General features: G+C 36.6%; 1 protein-coding gene across 3 annotated transcripts in view; it reads left to right on the forward strand.

The window, feature by feature from the left end:
* Window positions 1-25,325, forward strand: part of ATP6V1H (ATPase, H+ transporting, lysosomal 50/57kDa, V1 subunit H) — a 73,307-nt gene that overhangs the window by 42,377 nt on the left and 5,605 nt on the right. For 2 of the 3 annotated variants that reach the window (XM_005857312.2, XM_005857313.2), the window contains 2 exons: window positions 3,814-3,915; window positions 10,789-10,902. In XM_005857312.2, the coding sequence (XP_005857374.1) occupies window positions 3,814-3,915; window positions 10,789-10,902 (216 nt within the window). The remainder of the gene's footprint in view (window positions 1-3,813; window positions 3,916-10,788; window positions 10,903-25,325) is intronic. The other variant, XM_014543930.1, reaches the window with a different exon arrangement.

Below are 25,325 nucleotides of genomic sequence, written 5' to 3' on the forward strand. Positions count from 1 at the left end.
AAGTATCTGCATGGGGATGATTGACAGGAGGGTCATACTCATGCTGCCCTTCAAACTAGCTGATAAAATAGGTACAGATGGAATCTTTATTTTATTCTGCTATGAAAAAACACAGTACTTCATTTTATCTGTGGAGAACTGCACTTGTCAGGCTCTAACCTATTTTTCAGGTAATTCCAAACTTAGCAAGTATGTGATATAAGTTAATTTTTGCCTTTATCACTCTTGAGTATAATAGTTTTCAGAAAATACTTTCTAATCTTGTATGTTATAATTTTGAAATAAGTATGTAATTTGAATAAGGAAATATTCTGAAATACAAGAAACCATGCAGTTTAGAATTAATTTTTTTTTTTATTGTTGAGAGTATTACAGAGGTCCCCCTCATTTTTCCTCCCATTGTCCCCTCCACCTGGTTCCCACCCCAGCCCAGGCCTTCATCACTCTATTGTCTGTGTCCATAGGTAATGCATATAAGGATATGCTGATTAGCCAATGGGAAGGGTAGCGGTCGTACGCTAATTACCATGTTTCTCTTTTATTAGTGTAGATATGTTACATACCACATAATTCACACATTTAAAGTATAAAAATCAGTTTTTAGTATATTCACAATGTATGTAATCATTAACACAGTCAATTTTAGAACATTTTCATCACTTCAAAAGAAACCTCATATTCTTTAGCTATAACCTCTCTATTAACCCATCCACTCAACCCTAAGCAACCACTCATTTACTTTCTGTTTCTATGGATGTGCATATTATGAGTATTTCTTTTGTTTAGACTTTATTTTCTGTGAATTACTCCAAGTAATATATTTTTACTTAAAGTGTGGCAAGCCAAAGTGAATGGATGGTAGATGTTAGAGGATTGATGGAGAATAGGTAGAAGGAAGGAGTGAATTATATTTTCAGCATGCCACTTTGAGTTTTCAACAACAAAATGAGCTCAAATGGAAGGAGCTTTTTACAAAGTATTATTGAAGCACTACATGCATTTTTGTTATGACAAACTTAAAGAGCCTTTTGAAGTGGATGTTTTGTTTTCTAACATTAGGTTTTAATTTATATGGCTTTCTTAAATTACTTCCTTTATCTTTGTATGACACTTTGTGATTTTTCTGAATAACCAGAAACAATGGCATGTGGCGCTATAGTTTTATTTTATGCTAATGTGATGAGAAATTTGAAGTTGTTGCTTGTATTTAGTTTTCATTTCCTTAAAGTATCTGCATGGGGATGATTGACAGGAGGGTCATACTCATGCTGCCCTTCAAACTAGCTGATAAAATAGGTACAGATGGAATCTTTATTTTATTCTGCTATGAAAAAACACAGTACTTCATTTTATCTGTGGAGAACTGCACTTGTCAGGCTCTAACCTATTTTTCAGGTAATTCCAAACTTAGCAAGTATGTGATATCACTCTTGAGTATAATAGTTTTCAGAAAATACTTTCTAATCTTGTATGTTATAATTTTGAAATAAGTATGTAATTTGAATAAGGAAATATTCTGAAATACAAGAAACCATGCAGTTTAGAATTAATTTTTTTTTTTATTGTTGAGAGTATTACAGAGGTCCCCCTCATTTTTCCTCCCATTGTCCCCTCCACCTGGTTCCCACCCCAGCCCAGGCCTTCATCACTCTATTGTCTGTGTCCATAGGTAATGCATATATGCATATAAATTCTTTGGTTTATCTCTTCCCGCCCCTCCCTCCCCACTTCCCTCTGAGATTTGTCAGTCTGTTCCATGCTTCCATATCTCTGGTTCTATTTTATTCATCAGTTTATTTGGTTCATGAGATACCTTGTTCGTTTATTTTGATTTTTAGATTCAATTGTTGATAGATGTGTATTTATTACCATTTTATTGTTCATATTTTTTTAAAATATATTTTTATTGATTTCAGAGAGGAAGGGAGAGGGAGAGAGAGATAGAAACATCAATGATGAGAGAGAATCATTGATCAGCTGCCCTCCTACATGCCCCCCACACTGGGGATCAGGCCCACAACCTGGGCATGTGCCCTGACCGGAAATCGAACTGTGACCTCCTGGTTCATAAGTTTTTGCTCAACCACTAAGCCATTCCAGCTAGGCATATTCATATTTTTTATCTTCTTTTTTTCTTCTTCTTTTAAAATAGATTATAATTAAGAGAAAAAAGCTGAGGGAACAAGTTTGTAAAATTGAGGAAAAATATTGTGAAAGAGAACAAGAGCAAAAATTGCGAGTGATCAGTTAGAATAATAATGTGAATTCTATTTTGGATTTGTATAGACACTTTTCACGATTACATTTCTAGAAAATATCAGAGTCAACATTCACATTTGCCCTAATTCCAAAGCTGTGATATGTTGCTGTGTTGATCCCATTGGAGTGACTGACAGAATCTCGCTTGAGGTCGATGTGGTGATACAGATTTGGGTTGTGATGATTCCATTGTTGATATAATAGCTGTGTTCACGGATAAATTAGAGAAAGCTCTCTTTTTGCTTACCACAAGAATCTTTTTTTTTTTTTGAACTTATTTTCCTGGACATGTTTATTGACGATTCTAAGAGTATGCTTTTAAATGTTTATGGAGATCTCATTAAAATGCAGATTCTAAGTAAGTCTAGGGCTGGGTCTGTGATTCAGCTTTTTAATAACTGGCTTAAGGTTTCTCTGCCTATCTTTTTCTATCATCACCTGAGCCTGTCATATAGCTAACTCTATAAATAACAGGAAGCACTGACAAAGAACCTATTATCATTATGAAATAATTCCACACCTTCTTCCAGACTAACTGGGAAATCAGTCTCTGTCACCAGCTATTCAGCTCTGTCCTCCTGGTGCCAAAACAGACATGGACAGTGAGCAAACTAATGAGTGTGGCTGTGTTCCCATAAAACTTTATTTATAAAACGGTCGCTGCTGAGTTTGGACTTCAGCTCTAATTTGCTGACCTCTGGTTTAAGGTATTCAGAACAGATATTCTGTTGTGCTTTTAAAGACTCCCATGTTAATAATATTTTCTTACTGTTTCATATAGTAATTTCTTAATAAAATGTCAAAGTAAAATGTCATTGAAATAATTTAATCTTTTGAAATCATTTGAGTTGTTTCAGTTGAATTAAACTTAATTTCAGAATAATTTGCAAGTTGGCCTTTTAAAAAGAACATAGTTTGAAATTTAAAAAATATAAATGTGTGGGAGATTGAATGTATTTCTTGCTTTTCCCCAGTGGGTTTTCCTGTGCTTGGGCTGAATGAACTGCCACCAGGATGTGCTTGTGCTTTGTGTGGGCTAGGGTCAGCAAGTAATAGTTCACATCTCAGTTTCAACATTTGCTGTGTCCTTAGCAGATTACCTAACTTCTCTGGCTCTCATTTCCTCATTTATGGATTGTTGTGAGGAATATGATTTACACAGAGTTTGGAACATGCATGTGTATAGTAAATGCTCATTCCTTTCTCCTCTCTTATTTGGAAATGCAGATTGCCCACTTAGCCTAGAAGAAGTGTGGAATTACTTTAAAATGAAATGATTCCTGGATTGACAAAAGGTTCTTTATCAGCACTTCCTGTTGTTTATAGAGTTTAGCTATTTGACAGGTTGACATGTGATAGAAAAAGGTAGGCAGAGAAACCTTGAGCCACAGTCTTAAGTGATGCTTCAGAAACTAAGTAAGCAAGCTTCATAGATTCATACATATTTTGAACAAAATGTTTATTTTTGGGAAGATATCCTTGTTATACCTGTGCTCTGTTGTGCTCTATAGAAGAATCAAAAATTGATATCTTTTTGCATTGAATTTATTTCAGAATTTTGACAAAACTTCTGGAAGTATCAGATGATCCACAAGTCTTAGCTGTTGCTGCTCATGATGTTGGGGAATATGTGCGGCATTATCCACGGGGCAAACGGTAACAGACAAGCCATTAATATCTTCTGGGTTTTCAGAAACAGTCAACATAGAATCCTAATGTACTTGTCTAAAATAGGGTAGTTTAGCAGAGGAATTAACGGAGTATGTGAAATCAAGATTACCTTAATACTGGGAATTATGATAAACCTAATTAAAATGGGTAGTATAAAAATATAAGTACACCTGTATACTACTATAGTGTAGTAGTCAACAGAGATGACAGAAATTTCATATTGAAGATTTTCTTTGGTTTATATGATTTAATTCAATAGCTATTTTATGAGCTATGGTTATTTTTCAATTACTATTTGTACTAACTTTGAACTCAGCAGGTTTAAAATATAGAAGGAAATATAACACCTGAAAGAAAAGTTACAGGAGATGTATGATAATGGAATTAATGTACGTATTTAAAAGTATTAAAGAAATTTCATGTGGGAGGAGACAGGTAAGGCTTTACAGAGGAGGTGAGGCTGACCTCAATTTAAAATCACTTAGCTTCATTAACAATGAAAAGATAGGATTTTTTTTCTTTTGAAAAATAAGAGATCAAGGTGCCAATAGAAGGGATAAGGCATTAAATTGGACAAAGGGTTGTTTTTGTTGTTTGGAAAAGTACCTTGGTTTGAATTTTTGCTTTTCCACTTGCTAATTGGTTTCCTAATTTATAAAATTGGGATGATAATCATATTCCTTTCTTGGGAGGGTGATATGAAGATTAAATGAGTTAATCTAAATACAGTGATTAGAACAGTGCCGTTGGTACATAGTAAGTTCTCAGTAAGTATTAGCTACTTTTATTATTATTGATGTTAATATTTTGTATTCATTAAAGCTATATATAAGGAAGACATGTTTATCTTATTTATCATAAAAAATTATCATATAAACCCAGAAGATCTTAGAATGTGAGGGAAAATTGGCAGAGCACCATTGTAGTTGCAGACTTTCACATTCCATAATTACTTCATGACTTCTTTGTCCTTATTTTGTATAAATATTTAAACACTGGAGGCCCAGTTCACGAAATTCATGCACGGGTAGTGTCCCTAGGCCTAGCCAGCCATCAGAGTCAATCTGTGGGGCGACCGGCGGGGTGGTTGGGGGGCCCCCGCTGGCACCCACCTTGGCAGGCCTGGAGCCTGCGGGCTGGGGGCAGCTCCTGCATTGAGCGTCTGTCCCCTGGTGGTCAGTGCGCATCATAGCGACCGATTGTTCCGCCGTTTGGCCAATTTGCATATTAGGCTTTTATTATATAGGATCATATAACATCATATCAATGACAGATGGAGAGATATTCCTTCAAGCAGAGAAATTACCTTTTCTCCCAAAGTGTCCATGCAACCTATTATTTTTTACCTTTATCTTGTTTTTTTAAAAAAAATATCTGATTTGTTGTAGTTCAGGCTGCCTTATATTGATGGATTCCAAAAAATTATGACAGTTCACCTGAAGCAGAATTTGCTATCAATCTGTTATCTATGCTTGTATTTCTATTTTGTTTGTTAAATTATTTTGTTGATTAGATTCCACATATAAGTGAAATCTTACGGTATTTGTCATTCTCTGACTGGCTTATTTTACTTAGCATAATAATTTCCAGGTTTATCCATGTTGTTGCAAAAGCTAAGATTTTCTTCTATTATTAAGGCCAAATAGTAGTATTCCACTATGTAAATGCACCACAGCTTTTTTATCTACTGATGGACACTTGGACTGTTTCCAGATCTTGGTTATCCTTTATAATAAAAGGCTAATATGCAAATTGACCGAACGGCAGAACGACAGGCTGCTATGATGTGCAGGGGGCAGATGCAGGAGCTGCCCCCTGGTGGTCAGTGCACTCCCACAGGGAGAAGCACTGAGCCAGGCTCACAGCTGGCAAGCGCAGTAGCGGTGGCGGGAGCCTCTCCCACCTCCGTGGCAGTGCTACAGATGTCCAACTGACGGCTTAGACCCGCTCCCCGCCATCAGTCAGACATCCCCTGAGGGCTCCTGGACTGCAAGAGGGCACAGGCCGGGCTGTGCACAGGCACAAGAGGGCACAGGCACAAATTTCGTGCACCAGGCCTCTGGTTATAAATAATGCTCAGTGAACATAGGGGCGCATATATTCTTTCTGATTGGTGTTTCAGTTTTCTTAGGATATATTTCCAGAAGTGGGATTGCTGGGTTAAAATGTACTTCCATTTTTAATTTTTTGAGGAAACTCCATATTGTTTTCCACAGTGGCTGCACAGTCTGCATTCCCAGTAGTTCACGAGGGTTCCCTTTTCTGCACATCCTTGCCAGCACTGTTGTTTGTTGATTTATTGATGATAACCATTCTGACAGGTGTGAGGTGATATCTCATTGTATTTAATATTTGCATTTCATTGATGATTAGTGACATTGAGCATTTTTTTGTATGTCTTTTGACCTTGTGTATGTCGTCTTTGGAGAAGTGTCTATTCGGGTCCTTTGCCCATTTTTTAATTGGATCTTTTTTTTTTCTTTTGGTGTTGACTTGCATAAGTTCTTTATAAATTTTGGATATTAACCCCTTATCTGATGTATCATTGGCAGATATGTTCTCCCCTCAGTGGGTTTATTTTCATTTTGCTGATGGTTTCCTTTGTTGTGCAAAACTTTTTAGGTGTAGTCTCAATTGTTTTTCTTTTGCTTCCCTTGCCCAAGGCACTGTATCAGAAAAAATATTGCTATGAGAAATGGCCAAGATTTTGCTACCTACCTGATATCAAACTATACTTTGTATCATATTATAGAACCATATTTATAGGGAAAAAGACGTTTAGAACAAAAAAAATTAGTGCTGTGCTTTTTAGAATATCTGAAAAATTTACTCTAAAATTACGTTTCTCTGTTTCACCAGCTGGTACATTCTTTAAATGTTATTACCAGTGTTGAGCTTGTTAATAGTGTATTACAATATTACAAGTCTTTAAAGCTTAACATGCTATTGACTTGATTTGTTTTGAAATATGTTTAGCAAGGTTTTTTCTATTAGGCAATGGCTATTAAAGTACTAGAATGTTGCTCTAAATTAAATTATCTAAATATTTGGCCTTTTTAATGATATCTTGTCTTAATCTGCCAACTGGAAAGATTCTTTTTCACCACTTTTTCAAGCATTTATGATTTTGGACATCTGTATAATCTGAAAGTAATTGGTGGTTCATTTGAATCTTAAATTTAGAAGAGGGGGAATGTCTTTATTTTTATAGCAATGTGTTTCAGTGGAATGGAGATTGTTTATTCCTCTTTGATACCCACTGGAATCTTGGGTGGAGGACAGTAATATGTATAGTTTGAAAATGAATGTGTAGTAAATAAATATAGTAATAAATTATTAAAAGCAAATTTTTAAAATTTTCTTGGCTGGTGTTAATATGAGCAGATACAAGGGGCAAGGGTTTAAAATGTCAAAAAACATGACTTTCTAGAGGGATAGGCAGTACATTTGTTGTGAAGATTACATGAGAGAAAATATAGGAAGCATTTTGCATATGCCCAACAAGTAAAAAAATTGCTATCATCGTCATCAATGGTGTGTGATCTCTGTGTTTTTTAATTTCACTAAAATGGTACCTTTCTTAGATTATACTTATTCATATACAGTTGATCCTCATTATTTATGAATTCTAGATTTGTGAATTTGCCTACTTTTTAAAAATTTCTTTTCTAACCCCCAAATCAATACTTCATGCTTTCACAATTGTTGGTGGACATGTACAGAGCAAAATTTGAGTCACCTGATTCACACATTCCCGGCTGAAGGCAAACAAGGCGATACTCTGCCTTCTTTTTTTAGCTTTGTACTGTAAACAAGTATTCCTTATGTGGTCTGTTTAGTGTCATGGTTTTTGTATTTTTGTGCACTTTGTTGGTGATTTCACTGTTTCACTAGCTCTGAGCCGAGGGCTGAAGTGCTGTGTAGAGTCCTCAGCAGAAGAAGGCTGTGATATGCCTTACAGAGAAACTATGTGTATTAGATAAGCTTCCTTCAGGCATGAGTTATGGTGCTGTTGGCTATGAGTTCAGTGCTAATGAATTAATAATATATAAAGTAAGTTGTCTTTACACAGACACACATAAAACAAGGTTATGTATTGATAGGTTAATGGCAGTGTTGTGACCAGAGGCTTGGAGGAACCTAACCTTGGATTTCCTCTAGGATTTTAATATTAACTAAATCATTGTTAGTGATGACTGTAGAATATAACTACTTTGGATAATGAGAATCAACTGTATCTCCATGTGTTGGAGGTGTCCAGAAGGGGCCCAATAAATAATGCCCCTCCTGCCTGCCTGCCTGCCTAAATTCTAAATTATTTGAGAAACATGTCAAAGGAGATAATAAATGGAGGCCAAAGTAGAAATCTTACTGATAAAGCCAATATTGAAAAACATGGCATATGTACAATACACAGATGGCCTTCCTAAAACTGAACTCAGTATTAGACTAACCCATTAATCCCAGGGAACACTGGACTGACATGGAAGAGAAAGGAGGGGGTGTATCTATGCATGTGGATTCCTTTTTCCAAACTCCCCAATTACAGCGGTCCACCCTGGAGGAGTAAGCAAGGGCAGGAGGAAACAGGGGTGTTGAGGCAAAGAGGAAAGGTAAGAAGCCAGTCCTGCCAACCCCTCAAAGTAGCTCAAACACATGAACACGGTCAGTTGAATAAGCAGTTTGTGGTGAAATAAGAATGACTTTATGGCCCTGGCTAGTGTGGCTCAGTTGGTTCATTGTCCTATGCACCGAAGGTTCGATTCCCGGTCAGGGCACATACCCAGGTCGTGGGTTCGATCCCTAGTCAGGCGTGTACGGGGAGGCAACTGATAGATGTTTCTCTCTCTCTCCCTTTCTCTACCTCTCTCTCTAAAAATCAATAAAAACATATCCTCGGGTGAGGATTAAAAAAATTTAGAATGACTTAATGACTTTATATTTATTCCTCATATTCCCCTTAAAATTTATCCAGTAACGATAATCTTTCCATGCCTCTAGTTGAAAACTACATGAAGAGGAGTGAGACAGCGTTTGCCAAGACTCTGTGGCTGGAGGACCCGAAAGGGGGCCAATGGAGTCAGTGCGCAGAGTCCAGGGTATAGGCCCGGGCTCTATGAAGCGAGAGAAGGCTCCATGTCAGACTGGGAAGGGCCTTGTCAGCCAGCGTTTTATGCAGAACAAGTGATAATTCAGATTTTTGGTTCTCTCTCTCTCCCTTTCTCTACCTCTCTCTCTAAAAATCAATAAAAACATATCCTCGGATGAGGATTAAAAAAATTTAGAATGACTTAATGACTTCATGTTTATTCCTCATATTCCCTTTAAAATTTATCCAGTGACGATAATCTTTCCATGCCTCTAGTTGAAAACTACATGAAGAGGAGTGAGACAGCGTTTGCCAAGACTCTGTGGCTGGAGGACCCGAAAGGGGGCCAGTGGAGTCAGCGCACAGAGTCCAGGGTGTAGGCCCGGGCTCTATGAAGCGAGAGAAGGCTCCAAGTCAGACTGTGAAGGGCCTTGTCAGCCAGCGTTTTATGCAGAACAAGTGATAATTCAGATTTTTGGAAGGTCACTTGGACTGGATTGAAGGGGAGCAGCCCCTGTATCCTTCTCCTCCTCCTCCTTCTCCTCCTCCTCATAGCAGTAGACATGGGCTTTATGTCCCTTAGTCTTCACAGCAGCACCATAAATGAGGCATTCTTGTTATTCTCATGTGGCAAGAAGGAATTTACATGGTTAAATGACTTCCCTAATGTAACATATCTGATAGAGAGCAGAGCTGATATACGTATTAAAGTAATGTTTTAAAGCACAGTACCTGGCACATAACAAGCACTCAATTAATGTTTGGTAATAATTATACCGTACTTTTCCCCCTCAATTCAATACATTAAAAAAGGATGATTTAAAAAATAAGGTATAAAAAGGTATAAACATAAAAGCCTCTCTCTCATCTTTGATCCCCATCCGTCTGTCTGTGAGGTTGTCTTAAACCACCAAAGCCCTATTGCTGTCACTTGTCACTGGCTATGTAATAGTTATATCTCCCACTAGGCAGTACAGACTGGAGAATCCACACTGTTGTGCTGGAGTTAAGAGACTCCACAGCTCTATCCACAGCCACGTCCTTGCAGAGGAACAGAGAATCTCTTTCCATTCATGAAGGAAATAACCATTTTCACTTCACTTTTACATCTGTGGTAACTGGAGTTTTTAGGGTGTCAGGTGCAGTGATAGAAAGCAATGCTGGTTGTCAGTCATCACGGTGCTCTTGACAAGAGGAATTTTCTTCCTCTGGTTCATTGCCCAGGAGGTCATGTGGTAATTCCCATTGTTACAAGAAAGAGCAGTTATCTTAAAAATCAGTAGTCCTTTTCAGGAAATTAACATGGCTTCTACTGGGTGCTTTTAACTCTGTGTTCCCTGGAATCTGTACTTGAGCCCATATCTGTCTCACAGCACAGCCACTGGTGAACTTAATATTGATTGATATTATTATGGATATTAGATTATATTCAATATATTGATTTTAAGCAGGCCAGAAATACTAAAAATAAAGAAGTTGATACTCAACTACCTAGAAAACTATAACCGGGAATATTATGTGAGATATTCAGGTAGGTGAAACTTGCCTGGATTGGGAAAGGAGAATAGCAATTAGATTTATTCTTAGAAATTCAAAAGAAATATTTGAATGCCTTAAAACTATGATTTGGAGAAAATGATAGAAAAAAGGCATGTGTTGGTTTACTTACGTGTATTGTAACTTTGCTAGGGATTTGGGCTTTCTGCTGACTAACAGCATGAGTTTGAAAGTAATTGCAGTATCTTCACAAAGTGGCTTCTGTTCCGCAGGGTCATTGAGCAGCTTGGTGGGAAGCAGCTGGTGATGAACCACATGCACCACGAAGACCAGCAGGTTCGCTACAACGCTCTCCTGGCTGTGCAGAAACTCATGGTGCACAACTGGTATGTGCCGGTTCTCCTCCTACTCACACACTGGTCTGCGAGGTCTCACTTGTCCAGAAGTTCTTATGTAATTGTTCTGATGAATGATAGTTTTTAAAATCAGTGATATTTATATTTAAAATTTTTTTAAATTTTTTTTCCTTTTTATTGAATTTATTGGGGTGAAACTGGTTAACATTATTATACAGGTGTCAGGTGCACAGTTCCACAACACATCATCTGTACACTGCATTGTGTGTTTATTATTTTAAATATCTAGAAATATATCTTAGCAATTCAGAGCAATGACATAATTTTTAAAAAAATGTATTAATTTTCTGAAGAAATGTATATGTATTCAAAGTGCTGATATCAAACACATCTCCAGAAGTAATAAAAGGCCCCCTGTGACATGAGTGAACCAACCTTTATGGAATTAATGAAATCCAGTTGAACTATTCTGATCAGAGACTACAATTTTGCCAGGTTTAATTACTCAGCATAGGGTTCACCTGACTGGATTTTACCAGTTCACACGAAAACCAAAGTGATTAAGATTTAACTCTCACATTTCCTTTTTATTCATTATAGCTGTTTGCTTTTGAAATAACTGAAGTAATGTTTTTCTGTCATTAAAAAAAAAAATCGAAAGTATTGACCTTTGTGTGTCCACTTAAAACAAGATAAATGAAAGAGTGACTGCTTAGATAAAAATGGTGAGCCATTTGTATACATGATGGAATAAACCAGGATCCTTTGTCATGGCTATTTTTAGCCGGAAGTTGGATGTTCAGTGCTTTCAGCAGCATAACATCTTCTGAACAGTTCAAATGCCTCTCTGTTCCCACTCTGTGGAAGCATGCTCTGGCCTTGGACTATTTTTGTTAATGCACAATGAGCAAATGTACATTCCCTATAACTGACAATAATATTACCAGAAAGAATTAATGGTGCATTAGGATGTACAGTGGGGCCTTGACTTACGAGTTTAATTCGTTCCGTGACGGAGCTCGTAACTCAAATTACTCGTATGTCAAATTTTAAAGGGAACGAGTGAGACACGTGATGCTGGGCTGATGTTGTGGCGTTCACTGTGATGTTCGCTGCGCCAACTAGCGGTAGGGTATCTGAAGCTGGCTCATAACCCGAATTTTAGCTCGCAACTCAAAGCAAAAAATCGGCCAAGAGACGGCTCGTATCTCGAAAAACTTGTTAGTCGGGACACTCGTAAGTCAAGGCCCCACTGTACTAGTATACATTTGAAAGATGAAGCAAATACAGTATAGGAGAATATCCAGGTGCTGTTGTGGCATTATACATAACTATTATCATCTTACCACTTAAGCATTTTCTCATAAATACTGACATTTATGTATTTTCTCAGTGACTATGTTTTGAGCACTTACTCTGTACTCTATTAAGTGTTGGGCTGTAGCTATGATGGAAGTGGGCACAACTTTATGTAGGATGATTAGAGATGGCCTCTCTGAGTAGACAAGCACAGCTAAGTTGAGATAAGAATGAAAGGAACCAGTCATAGAGCTTAAGTATTGGGGATAATTATTTCACATAGAGGGAATGAGAGGGTAAAAGACCAGGAAGCAGGATTGAGCTTGGCTTCTTTAAAAGAAATGTCTGGAAACATATTGTTATGTGACAACTGGGGGTGATGGTGCTACAGGCACCTAGTGGGTAGAGGCGAGGGATGCTGCTAAACATCCTACAATGCAGATAGTTCCCACAATGAACAACTGTCTTGCCCAATGTACCGATGGTGCCAACGTTGAGAAACACTAATTTGAAGAATGGAATGAGGCCAGCGTGAAAAAAGTGGGCAAGGAGAGTTTGGCAGACATCCAATTGCATAGGCTGTCATTTGACTCTTATAAGATAAGATGAAAGCCATTGAGAAATTTTTTAAAACAGGGAAATGACAAGGTTTGATTTGTGTTTTAAAAAGATTGTTTAGGCTACTCTGTGGAGAATGGATTGCACAGGGGTAAGTGTAAAAGGAAGAAGACTGTTTTAGTAAGTTCTCATTGTGGTCTAGAGTAGAGATGGTTAGTAGCTTGGACCACAGCTATAAAAGTAAGGAAGTAGATGGATTTAGGATAGATTTCAGAGCTAGTGCTGGCAACATTTGATGGGCTGAAAACATTTTTACTTTGTTCATAACCTCAATGCAGAAAGAATGGGATCAGCAGAAGGCACTCAAAGTAGTTTTTATCTGTTCAGCAGGAGGAAAATCCTTGCAAGTCTGTCAGTAAAATATGGAATAACCCACTGGGTTTCCCCACTTTTTTCGCTTCAACCCGAGCCACATTTTCCTTTTCTATTTTATTTTTTCCATCACCATTTATCCCTTCTATGTCCTCTTCCACCTCCACACCCCCGACCCTGCAATCCCCACACTGTTGTCCATGTCCATGAGTTCTCTCTCTTTTTTTCTTTTTTGCTCAATCCCTCCACTCTGCCTTCGAGTCCCTCCTGCCCTCCCCCCGCAGTGTATGCCTGCTCTCTATCTATGAGTCTGTCTCTATTTCCTTGGTAGTTCAGTTTGCTCATTAAATTTCACAAATGAGTGAGATCATGTCACCCTGCAAGCCCCACACTGTTGTCCATGCCCATGAGTTCTCTCTCTTTTTTTCTTTTTTGCTCAATCCCTCCACTCTGCCTTCGAGTCCCTCCTGCCCTCCCCCCGCAGTGTATGCCTGCTCTCTATCTATGAGTCTGTCTCTATTTCCTTGGTAGTTCAGTTTGCTCATTAAATTTCACAAATGAGTGAGATCATGTGGTCCTTGTCTTTCTCTGACTGGCTTATTTCACTTAGCATAATGTTCTCCAGTTCCAGTTGGTTGAGTGTTGTTCCTTGCACCAAAGCACATTTTTCAACATAAATGAATTATTTAGTAATTTTATCTCTCTTGGTTTATGTCTCCGGCATGAAATTAGTTTAAAGAATGTTGGCATTCAAGGCTGTTGCATCTAATGAGCTTATGTTTGCCAGGTGTTTTTCTAAAGTTTCTGTGAAAAACACTTTTATTTTTGTTGAAATTAGGGTTGCTGAAGTATAATTCTTGTTTTAATTTCTCTTGGAGCATTTATTGTTGGGTTTAGCTTTTTAAAAAATGTATATGAAAGAAAAGATAGGTATGAAATAGGATGTTGACCTTTTCCCTTTGCTAGTAGAGAAACATTTTTGAGAATTTGTTTTTTTATATGATCATATATTGAAGGTGAAACATTTAAAATTTGATTATTTTCCCCCCTGAATTTAGGAACTTGATTTAGTCTCATAGTATATTTTTTGATATATGTGTACAAAAGGAAAAGTAAATATCTTTATAGCCAGAAACTGGTTTATTCACTGTTTATCATTGACTAGATAATAAGAGAATATCCTTACCTGCTAATTATGTGCCAAGCTAACTTAACTTAATGTTTTAGTTATAATAGACCCCCTTTAATCAACAGGCTTGGTGTCAGTGTTTTCTTATACTTTCTTTAGAAAGGAATTTTCACATAAAGAAAGATTCGATTTCACATGTGACCTGTAGATTTTGTTGTGACATGTATAATTTTTTGGCTCTTTGTGCCAGAGAATGAAAATTGCTCAAGTAACAGCAATTTATTTAACCTTCAGTCAATAAGAGACCAAATAGAATGCCATTTGGAAGGTAAATCTTCTGCAACGTGATCTACAAATGTGAAAAGATTTTGAATAAAAATCTTTATGCAGGTAACCAAGTTGTCCTTATTAAATCATGCTGGTAAAGACTGCCTTTTACTTACCTAACATAGAGGCTTTAATTACCTAAAATATGGTTCTAAGATGTTTCACACCAAATAAAAACATGAAAACACAGTTGACTTTGTGTCCTCTTGACATTTGTTTGTTTGGACTTAAATTAAAATTAATTTTTATGAGTGACAATATTTTAGTTGAAAATGTTAAAATATAATCATGGACAAAAGCAAAATACAAGTCTGCCTTAATGACAACAGCAGCAGCTTTCCATGGCAGTTTTGCTCGTTATCTGTAGTCATTAGTTTGCTCCTAAGCTGTGCTGAAAAGATTTCTAGCACATTCTTTTGATTTTCTTTTACTTTTCTATCATAAATGATTTTTAGATATTTGATATTGTATTATTCCTAAAGTATCTGTTTATTGGAATACATTATAATTTTAGATATAAAGTAAACATTTATTTTTTACTATAGGGAATATTTTTGTTTTAAGTATAAGTTTAGAATTACATTTTAAGTATAAATTGGATAATTTTAAAATAGAACTAGTCTGTCTTTGGGTGTTGATTTTGATTATTTTTTAATGAGTTAAATATTATGTTTCTTGATAATATAGAGATAGATTTATTTCTGGTTTACATAACGTGGAATATAATTATATATGATGTGGACATATTTTTTTACGAGTTTATGATTAATTTCAAAATTATTTCCATAAATTACAAGTCTTCATAAAGTAACCAGTTTCTCCCCTTCTCCTTGACATCTGCATTTGCATGGAATAATGGATTACAAATAACCCTAACTGATTTGGTGGGGGAATAATGGGGGTGAGCAGAATAGAGTTGCTAGGGGACAGTTGGCACACACTGGCACCTCTTCAGTCCAGGAGGCCTGGAGCAGGTCATTCCTCCTCACAGCCCTCCTAAATGACATGCACAGCTCTCTGATCTTCCTGTACCCACTGTGCATTCCTGGCACGCCCCCTTGTTCTTTAGCAGTGCTGGATTTTTATATTCATAAGTTGGGCAGAATATATATACAATGACAACTTATTCTAGAGAACTTTTATATATACCCTCAGTTTAGCCTTTCTAATTTAACATCATAAAATGTCACCATTTTTTTCCTACAGAATGATTTTATATGTAATCAGCTTGTAATTCAGAAGCAGCAATATGTGCATATGGACAGCTCAAGACTTCAGGAAAGAAACACTGAATTTTGTAGGTAGAGGATCTCGTGTAGAACTTGCTATTTGTTTCTGGGTTCTTTTTCACCCTTATTTCAAGCAGAATAATAAGTGCTAAGAGTATTACCCTCTTTAGGTATTTTATGTGTAGGTAAATAATGTAACAGAGGAACTCACCAAGCCAAGGGTATGCGTGATACTGCTTTGCTCTCTGAGGTTATATCTGCTTAGGATATTTGAGTTACTCTGTTAGTACACAGTCATAAATACAGTGATTAAAATAGTTACTTATGAACTGAATTGAAGAAAAAAAACCCTAATGTAAGTTTTAACCTTTTAGTGCTAAAATACTCCATATGATTTTAAATAAACATATAAATCACTTCTAGATTTAACATTTTCCAGAATTAATTTGGAAAATTGAATTCTCTCTTTGAGTACCTGGAATTTCCCACTTTATTCTTATGACATTTTTAGTGATAGAACCTTTGAAAATGTATTTAAGGGCATATGTTTTAATTATTATTATTTTTAAGATATATTTTTATTGATTTTAGAGAGGAAGGGAAAGGTAGAGAGATATAGAAACATTAATGATGAAAGAGAATCATTGATCTGCTGTCTCCTGCATGCCCCCTACTGGGGACCAAGCCTACAACCTGCTATGTCTGATTTAAAGGTTAGTTACATATAGATAAAGTCTGACTTGAGGAATTTAAAATATTTGATACTTCCAATATGCAGGAAATCTTGAGCCTACAATTTAAAAAAATATATAAATATATTATTGATTTTTTACAGCGAGGAAGGGAGAGGGATAGAGAGTTAGAAACATCGATGAGAGAGGAACATTGATCAGCTGCTTCCTGCACACCCCCCACTGGGGATATGCCCACAACCAAGGTCCATGCTCTTGACTGGAATTGAATCCGGGACCCTTTGGTCTGCAGTCCGATGCTCTATCCACTGAGCCAAACCGGCTAGGACTTGATTATTTAATTTTAAAAAAATACAATATAATAAATTAAAAAGCTATTAAACGGTTACAAAAAACCTACCACTACCAACAAAAAAAAGCCACACACAAATATAACATGATTTAAAAAAATATATTAAAACCAATTCCAAGTGAAAAGGAATTCTTAAAGCTGTTGTCTCACTATTAGTCAATCAACTCCAGGTCTCCCAGTCTAAAGTTGCTTCTACTTTGCTAGTTGGAGATGTTTTGAGGTTGTACTAACTTCTTATTTTTCTGGACACTGTGTATCACTTGGTTACAATTGATTTGGAAATGCCAGCATAACATAAACCTTAGATCAGCGGTTCTCAACCTGTGGGTCGCGACCCCTTTGGGGGTCGAATGACCCTTTCACAGGGGTCACCTAAGACCATCGGAAAACACATATATAATTACATATTGTTTTTGTAATTAATCACTATGCTTTAATTATGTTCAATTTGTAACAATGAAATTGGGGGGTCACCACAACATGAGGAACTGTATTAAAGGGTCTCGGCATTAGGAAGGTTGAGAACCACTGCCTTAGATTATGGTAGAGTACCAGCCTAAATAAACATTGGAGGAGGTGGATAATGAGCATTTCTGTAGTAAAGAAAATAAAACCACTGATGGATAATAGAATCTTTGATAAATAAAATACCAAATTCAGATTTCAGACATTGGTGCATGTGACTAAGGTGTAAGTATCTGTGGATCAAGTTCATGTTGTGGTTTTGTTTGATTAGGATCGGCTTCTTAGATGTACAGATACCTGAATTGGGTTTTGCATAGTTGAAAATAGTTAAAATATAATCATGGATAAAAGTCTTTCTGAACAGCAACAGCAGCAGCTTTCCATGGCCATTTTGCTCCTTACCTGTAGCCATTGTTTTGCTTCTAAGCAAATTTGGTATTTCTCTACCATGCTGTTCCCTGAGGCATACTTGGGGGCCCAATGGGTGTACAGTTGCTGGTAGTCCCCATGTACGGTCAAAGTTCTTTATAAGATCCTTGTTGGGCTTAGCTTTGGTATTCAGATGGCATTGCTGTGCAGCTGCTAGCCCATCTTCTGTCTCATCTCTATTTTCATTGTCAGTGTTTATTGCTTACTGTCCCAGTTATTCTTTTTCTTCTTCACCCCAAGTTCTTGCCATTTCTATCTGATTTCAGCTACCACGTCTGAAGTTGGCTGAATTATTTAATTTTAAAAAATCCCTTTTGTTCCTGCCACACCCTGGCTTTAGTGCAGAAAAGCAGGCTATATGTAGCTCTTGCCCAGCAATCAGACACTCCTTTCCTGCACTGGGAACTAATGGATCGGCCCCAGTAGGTTGATTGCCTGGCTGTCCCTTCTTTTTGCTTCATTTAATCACGGCCTACTGCTCCTGGATCTTTGTTGATGGAAAGAGGTGCCTTTCCACCTCCATTTCCTGACTTTAGTTAGAGTGATGATTCTGTTGCCACTGACAGGGAAAGTGACATTTCATCGATGTTAAGAAAATGACTTCTAAGGAAAACTTTGCCTGACTCCTAAGACTTAAGCATCTTCCCCATTTGTTTTTTAAGGAGTAGACAGAATATGAGTTATAAGTATTTTCATAAGGTAAATATAGCTTTCTTCATAGCCTTTAAATTTTACAGATTAAATTAACACTATTTGCTTATTTTATTTCGGTGTCTTGGCTTTTTAAGTGATGTGGGTGATTTCTCTATCAGTTAATCACTTTTCTTGTTATGCCCATTTAATGGTGAAGTCAAGAAAATGATTCCTATAACTTACATTAAATATAGTAGTTTAAAACATTTAAAAATCTATATTAAATATCTACTTAAAAGTTTTTGTTTTTTTTATAAGCAATGATATATGACCTGACAATTTTCAGATCTTTTTTTCCTTCCCCAAGTACCTTTATTTGGAATTATTTGTTTTATTACTTATCATCACATCTTTTTATCATTTGTAGTCTCTTTGAAGTAATGTTTCTCATACCTCTCTTATTTTTTTAACGCTTTAGAATTTCTAGTATACAGAAGTTATTTGTTGGGTGATAGCAGAATATGTTAGTTGTCTGGGCCTCTCTGTTCTTTAAATAATATACTGAAGTTCCTCTTGGTAGCATGGTAAAATAGTATCTACTCAGAATTTGGTAGCATGGTTTACTTTAACCTTGTTGATTTATTATCTCTATAGAAAAAAAATTTAAGTACCTTGGATTTAAATTATTAAATATATACTTTTTAAAAGTTGGAGCTATAAGAATAGTCTTTTTTTTTTTTTTTGATTTCAGAGAGGAAGGTAGAGAAACATCAATGATGAGAGAGAATCATTGATCTGCTGTCTCCTGCATGCCCCCTTGTGGGGATCGAGCCTGCAACCCGGGCATGTGTTCTTGACCAGAATCAAACCCAGGACTCTTCAGTCCGCAGGCCAATGCTCTATCCACTGAGCCAAACAGGCTAGGGCTAAGATTAGTCTTTTTATGTTTGACAAATACGAACCATTTAGTTTCCTGAAACTTAGAACAGGAAATTGAGCCTCCAATTTGGAGAAAATTCCTAGTAGAAATTATTTTGTCTTAAAATCATGTTAAATTAGAGAAAATAGAAATTATAGGTAAATAAACAGGTTGATTATTATATATAAAAGAAAATGTAAAGGTTTGTCTACAGGATAAAATATTAACCGTTACTGAAAGTGTTCTCATTTGTGGAAAAATAGGTAACTTTTTTGTTGCTTTTTTTAACTTGAATTATCTTTGGCATAGTTTTGAGTATAAGTTGTGGTCTAAAATGTTTAAAACAGTTTTGTTTTAATCTACGTTTTGCTAATTAAAAGTTTTCCCTCCACTAACAAATAATTTCTTGTCAGTGATGAGTGCTTTTTAGACCAAGTTGTTCATATATTTTGCTTTTAGAACATCAACATTTAATTTGAAACATAGATCTCTTTCCAAAGGACCATATAAAAGCAAATCATCTCATTCTACCTGTTTATTTGTTTTGTTTTTTACTCTCCTGTTTATTTACTTAAACTAGTCTTGGATGATTAGTCTCTCAGTGGGATAAATAATATTACCATCTGTTCATAATTTACTTTGACCTTGCTGGCTATTTTCTCGCTGCTCAAGATTTTCTATGTTGTTTGTCGTTAAATTTTATTTTGTTAGTTTTGGACTGATATCTCAGCCTTTCTACTCATCTGCATGGATAAGAATTAGAAAAAACAGGCCACAAATAATAGATGAGCTGTCAGGTGGAAATTATGTTAGGACTGCTGGATACTGAGGAACTTTCAGAATTATAATATTTGAAAAAAATCGGAGTTCTACTGCCATCTGTTTGGATTTATTTAAGTTTGTAGTAAGCTGTTACCTAGCATATTTTAAATGCCACGTGATTGACAGATACATATACTTGCATTAAAACCAGTGTATATCTATTATAGTATAGATAATACGTTTATTCAAGAGAAGAAATGATTGGTAGGATAGTTTCAGCTAACAATATAACAGCTTTAACTGCTGGTACCTTTGTTTCTCCTGGTGTTTCAGTACATTTCCCCATAGGAGAAAAATGTATCCTTTCTCAGGTTCTAACTTCCCTGTAGGACTCTTCAACTACTTTTCATTTGACAGCTATCAAGCTCCTAGAATATGCCAGGCATTGAGCTAAAAACTGGAGAAAGATAAATTAGACACCTTCTCCTCCCTCATTTAAGAGTCTTATATTCTAAGTATAATTCTAGAAAAAGGAGCCAATCATAAGCCTTAAATATGGGCTTTGCTTACATACTATCTTTGTAACTAATCCTATATAATATCAGTTGACCAGTTGCTATGACATGCACTGACCACCAGGGGACAGATGATCTGACTGGTAGGTTAGCTTGCTGCTGGGGTCTGGCTGATTGGAACTGAGAGAGATGGGCTGGACACGCCCTGGAGCTCTCCTGCAGTCCTTCCCTGGCTGGACAATCTCCCACATCCCTCCCTGGCCCCGATCGTGCACCGGCGGGGACCCTCGGCCTGACCTGTGCCCTCTCGCAATCCGGGACCCCTTGGGGAATGTCGGAGAGCCGGTTTCGGCCTGATCCCGCAGTCCAGGCTGACAGACCCCACTGGTCACAAATTCGTGCACCTGGCCTCTAGTATAAAATAAACTCTATTCTTAAAAGTCCTTATAACAACACAGGCATTTCTCCCACATTGCACTTGTGTAACTAGATTTGTATGTAATGCAGTCATTTAGGGGTCATACTCTGCCTTGTAAATTGCTTTGGGTTGTAACTACTTGCTGATCAAGAACCAGCATTTAAAAGAAAAGGAGGGACTTCTGGTTTCCAGTTCTGCATATAAGGAGCTTGGAAGTCACTACTCCATTGTAACAAGTAAAAAGCTGAACAGACTGAAAAATCAACAACTTTTCTTGGATCCATCAGAGAGGGAAGACACAAGGTAAACCACTGTCCTATGAAATTGGAGAGTCAGACAGGTGAATATAGGGAGTCAAGGTTTATTGGAGCAGAGACTCACAAGCAGAAACTAATGTGGGAACTAGTGCCTGGGTAGGAAAACCTGAACTGTAATTTACAAAATTCAGGAGGCTCAGTGTGGACAAATCTGAGACTTAAAAACTCCAAGGGGACCAAGTTATAGGGGGTCTCCATCATAGAGTGAGATTTAGCTCCAGAAGCTAGACCAGGTCCTCACAATAAATATTGGAGGAAAATCTCTTCGGCTTCTGGCACGGGGTAGGGAAAAGGAACCATTTTGAAATATACCAGGGCACTTTGTTGTTCTTAACAAGGTACTTATTTTTAGTGAGATAAATGACAACAATGTCACTCTCAGACCACAATGAAATTAAACTAGAAATAATACAGAAAGGTAACTGGAAAATCCCAAAACATATGGGGATTAAAGAATACACTTTTAAGTAGCACATGGGTCAAAGAAGAAATTTCAAGAAAAAATATTTTAATTAAATGAAAATGAAAGTACAACTTTTCATTTTGTGGGGTATGGTGAAAGCAGTGCTTAGAGGGAAATTTATAGCATTGAATGCATATATTAGTAAAGAAGAAAGCCTGAAAATCAATAATCTAAATTTTCAGTGTTGGAAATGAGAAAAAGAAGAGCAAATTACATTCACGTAAGCAAAAGAAAATAAGAAATCAAAGTGAAAATGGGAAATCAATAGAGAACATCAATGAAACCAAAAGTTGGTTCTTTGAAAAAGTCAATAATATAAGCCTCAAGCCAGGCTAACAAAGGGAAAAACAGAAGACACAAATTCCTCATATCAATCATGAAAGGGGGGACATCACTACTAATCCCATGGAAATGGAAAGGATAGGAAAGAAATACTATGACTATGCCTACGAATATGATATCATAGATGAAATGGACTGATTCCTTGAAAGAAAATAACTGCCTGTTCAGATTGTCTATATCTTGCTGTGTGAGTTTTGGCAGATTGTGAATATGACAAATTGATCCTAAACTTTATATGGAGAGGTAAAAGTCATAGCATAGTCAACTCAACATTAAAAGAGAAGAACAAAGTTGGAGGGCTGACATTACCTTATTTGAGACGAACTACAAAGCTACAGAAATCAAGATAGTGTGGTATTGGTGAAAGAATAGACAGATAGATCAGTGGAACAGAATAGAAAGCCCAGACATAGAACCCCATAAACAAAGCCTTCTGATCTTTGACAAAGGCAATTTTATTGCAAAGGCAATACAGTGGAACAAAGATAGTTTCCTCAATAAATGGTGCTAGAACAACTGGACAGCCACATGCAAAAATGAATCAGACACAGACTTCACATTATTCACAAAAAATAACTCCAAATGGAATATAGATCTAAATGTAAAATGCAACACTATAAAACTCCTAGTAGGTAATATAGGAAAAAACCCGGATGGCCTTGGTTATGGTATGTCTTCTTAGATAGATACGCCAAAGGTTTGATTCATGAAAGAAATAATTGTGAAGTTTAAAAATGTCTGTTCTGTGAAGACTGTTTGGTGGTTTCTTACAAAACTAAGCATACCCTTACCATATGACCCAGCATTTGTGTGCCTTGGTATATACCCACAGGAGTTGAAAACCTACATCCACACAAAACCTGCACAAAGCTATTTATACCAGCTTTATTCATATCGCCAAACTTGGAAACTACCAAGATACCCTTCAGTAGTTGAATGGATAAACAAACTGTGGTACATCCAGACAACGGAATATTATTCCTTGCTGTGAAGAAATGAGCTATCAAGACATGAAAAGGCATGGAGGAACCATAAATGTATACTACTAAGGGAAAGAAGCCAATCTCGAAAGGCTACCTACTGTATAATTCCAACTCTCTGACATCTGGAAAAGGCAAAACTATGGAGACAATAAAAAAAAATGAAAGAAGCCAATCTCGAAAGGCTACCTACTGATGATTCCAACTGTCTGACATCTGGAAAAGGCAAAACTATGGAGACAAAAAAAAATTGGGAAGGGGTTTTGGGGGAGGGATGAACAGTTGGAGCACAGAGGATTTTTAGGCCAGTGAAAATACTCTGTGTAATATTATAATGATGGATGGATGTCATTTTACATTTGTCCAATTCCGTAGACTGAACAACACCAAGAGTGAACCCTAGTAACTCCAAATGGACCGTCGACCTAAATGTAAAATGCAAAACTAAATGGGTTTGACGATTATGATGTGTCAATGTAGGTTCATCTTTGATAACAAATGTACCACTGTAGTGGGGCATGTTGATAAATAGGGGAGGCTATGCATGTGTGGGGGCTGCTATATATATAGGAAACCTCTGTACCCTTCTCTCAATTTTGTGAACCTAAACTGCTCTAAAAAATAAAGTCTTCAAATATAAAAGACAAATAAAAGGAAAGGGGCATTTGCTGCCTACCCTGATGCTTTGAGTGGCTCACCACTTCACATATCATAACTGCATGTTAGAAAAATGATAACGTGTGTAAGACACTGCTGACCTATCATTAAGCTGGTAGTGACAGGTACGGGATGATTTTTGAACATAGCAAGAGATAAAGAAACTCTGGATTTGGCTGTTTGATATTTAGATTTTATAGCTATTTTAAAAAGATTTGATTACTGGAATTCCTATAGGAGAAATAACTTTGTTATTGCAAATTTTGCCTAAATTGCTTTTATAGACGTCTCAGTAGACACTGATGCAATTGTTTTTAAAATGTACACCCGCTCCCCTCCCGCTTTAGGACCAAAACTCACATAAATAGACTATATTTTTAGAATCACTGACTTCTTTGTTTTTGTTTTTTTGTTTCCATGATCACTCTTGAGGGGCACTGCTAATCTGTTCATCTTTGAATTTAGCTATTGTTAGAAAATGAAGTGGCAATCCTGCAGCTGTTAAAGACAGATTTTCCAAATGAATATACGTAGGATTTTAGGATATTTATTCTCTGTGCGTTTTCAGCCCTAAGGCATAGATAGGATAATGCCTTACTTTGCTTTTCATGGTGAGGGGAGGGGATTGCTAGCTAAGTGACTCTTCGGAGACAGTAATTTTTACAAAAGGTGCCACCATGGGAAAGGGTCTCCCTGTGGGGATGTCCAGGTCTTCAGCTCTTACAGGATCTCTCCCCGTGACAGAAAGGAGGTGCCATTTAAATGTACACTTGAGCTCCTATGAAAGCTCTGTCAGCATACTTTAGAGTGAGTGATATCGGAGAGAATGATGTTGCAAGGAGAAAGAACCCTGGGGTGCAGAAATTGAAGAGGTTTGTTTATTTAAATCATAGGCTATTAATGAAGGTGACCATTTGTTTTTTAAAAAAGAAATGAAGTGGCTAGTGATTATGAAAATATATTTGAGAAAATAAATTAAAGACTCACATTGTGATGTTGTTAAGCTCTTTTCTCTTATATCTGGACAACAATATATCTTCAGCCAGTGAGAGATAGAATGTACTATGAAGGAGTATTATATAGTGATTAAAACTCTGAGTTTTAGAATTAGACAGATTTGAGTACAAATATCTTCCCTGCCACTAACTAGATGTCCCAACATTGCAACATGTCATTTATCATTAAACTCCAGTTCCTTATCTATAAAATGGGGCTCCTCTGTGCCTTTTATGCATATTCTTGTGAAGAGCAATTGAGAACATGTGTATCAAGCAGTTAGTGCTGCAACGCTTAGTCAATAGCAGGCACTAAGAAATAGTGCATGTTGTGACGTTGATCACTGCTTTCCCAGGCTGAGATTTTAAAGTACTGAGGAGACGATGTGACTACATGTACTTACTTTTGGAATTTAAATGTTTCTGTAAATTAGATGCAGATGAGAGAGCACTGTGATTTTTACATGATTCAGTCATTACATAGGAAAATCAGTTCATAAAACAAAATTTGATTTGTTTGTATATAATATTCAAAATCATGATAACAGTTGGAAGAATAACTCAATCTGTAACTACAGTGAGTTTGCATTAAAGAAAATA

This window comes from Myotis brandtii, unplaced genomic scaffold, assembly GCF_000412655.1.
Source record: "Myotis brandtii unplaced genomic scaffold, ASM41265v1 scaffold1102, whole genome shotgun sequence".
Classification (NCBI taxonomy): domain Eukaryota; kingdom Metazoa; phylum Chordata; class Mammalia; order Chiroptera; family Vespertilionidae; genus Myotis; species Myotis brandtii.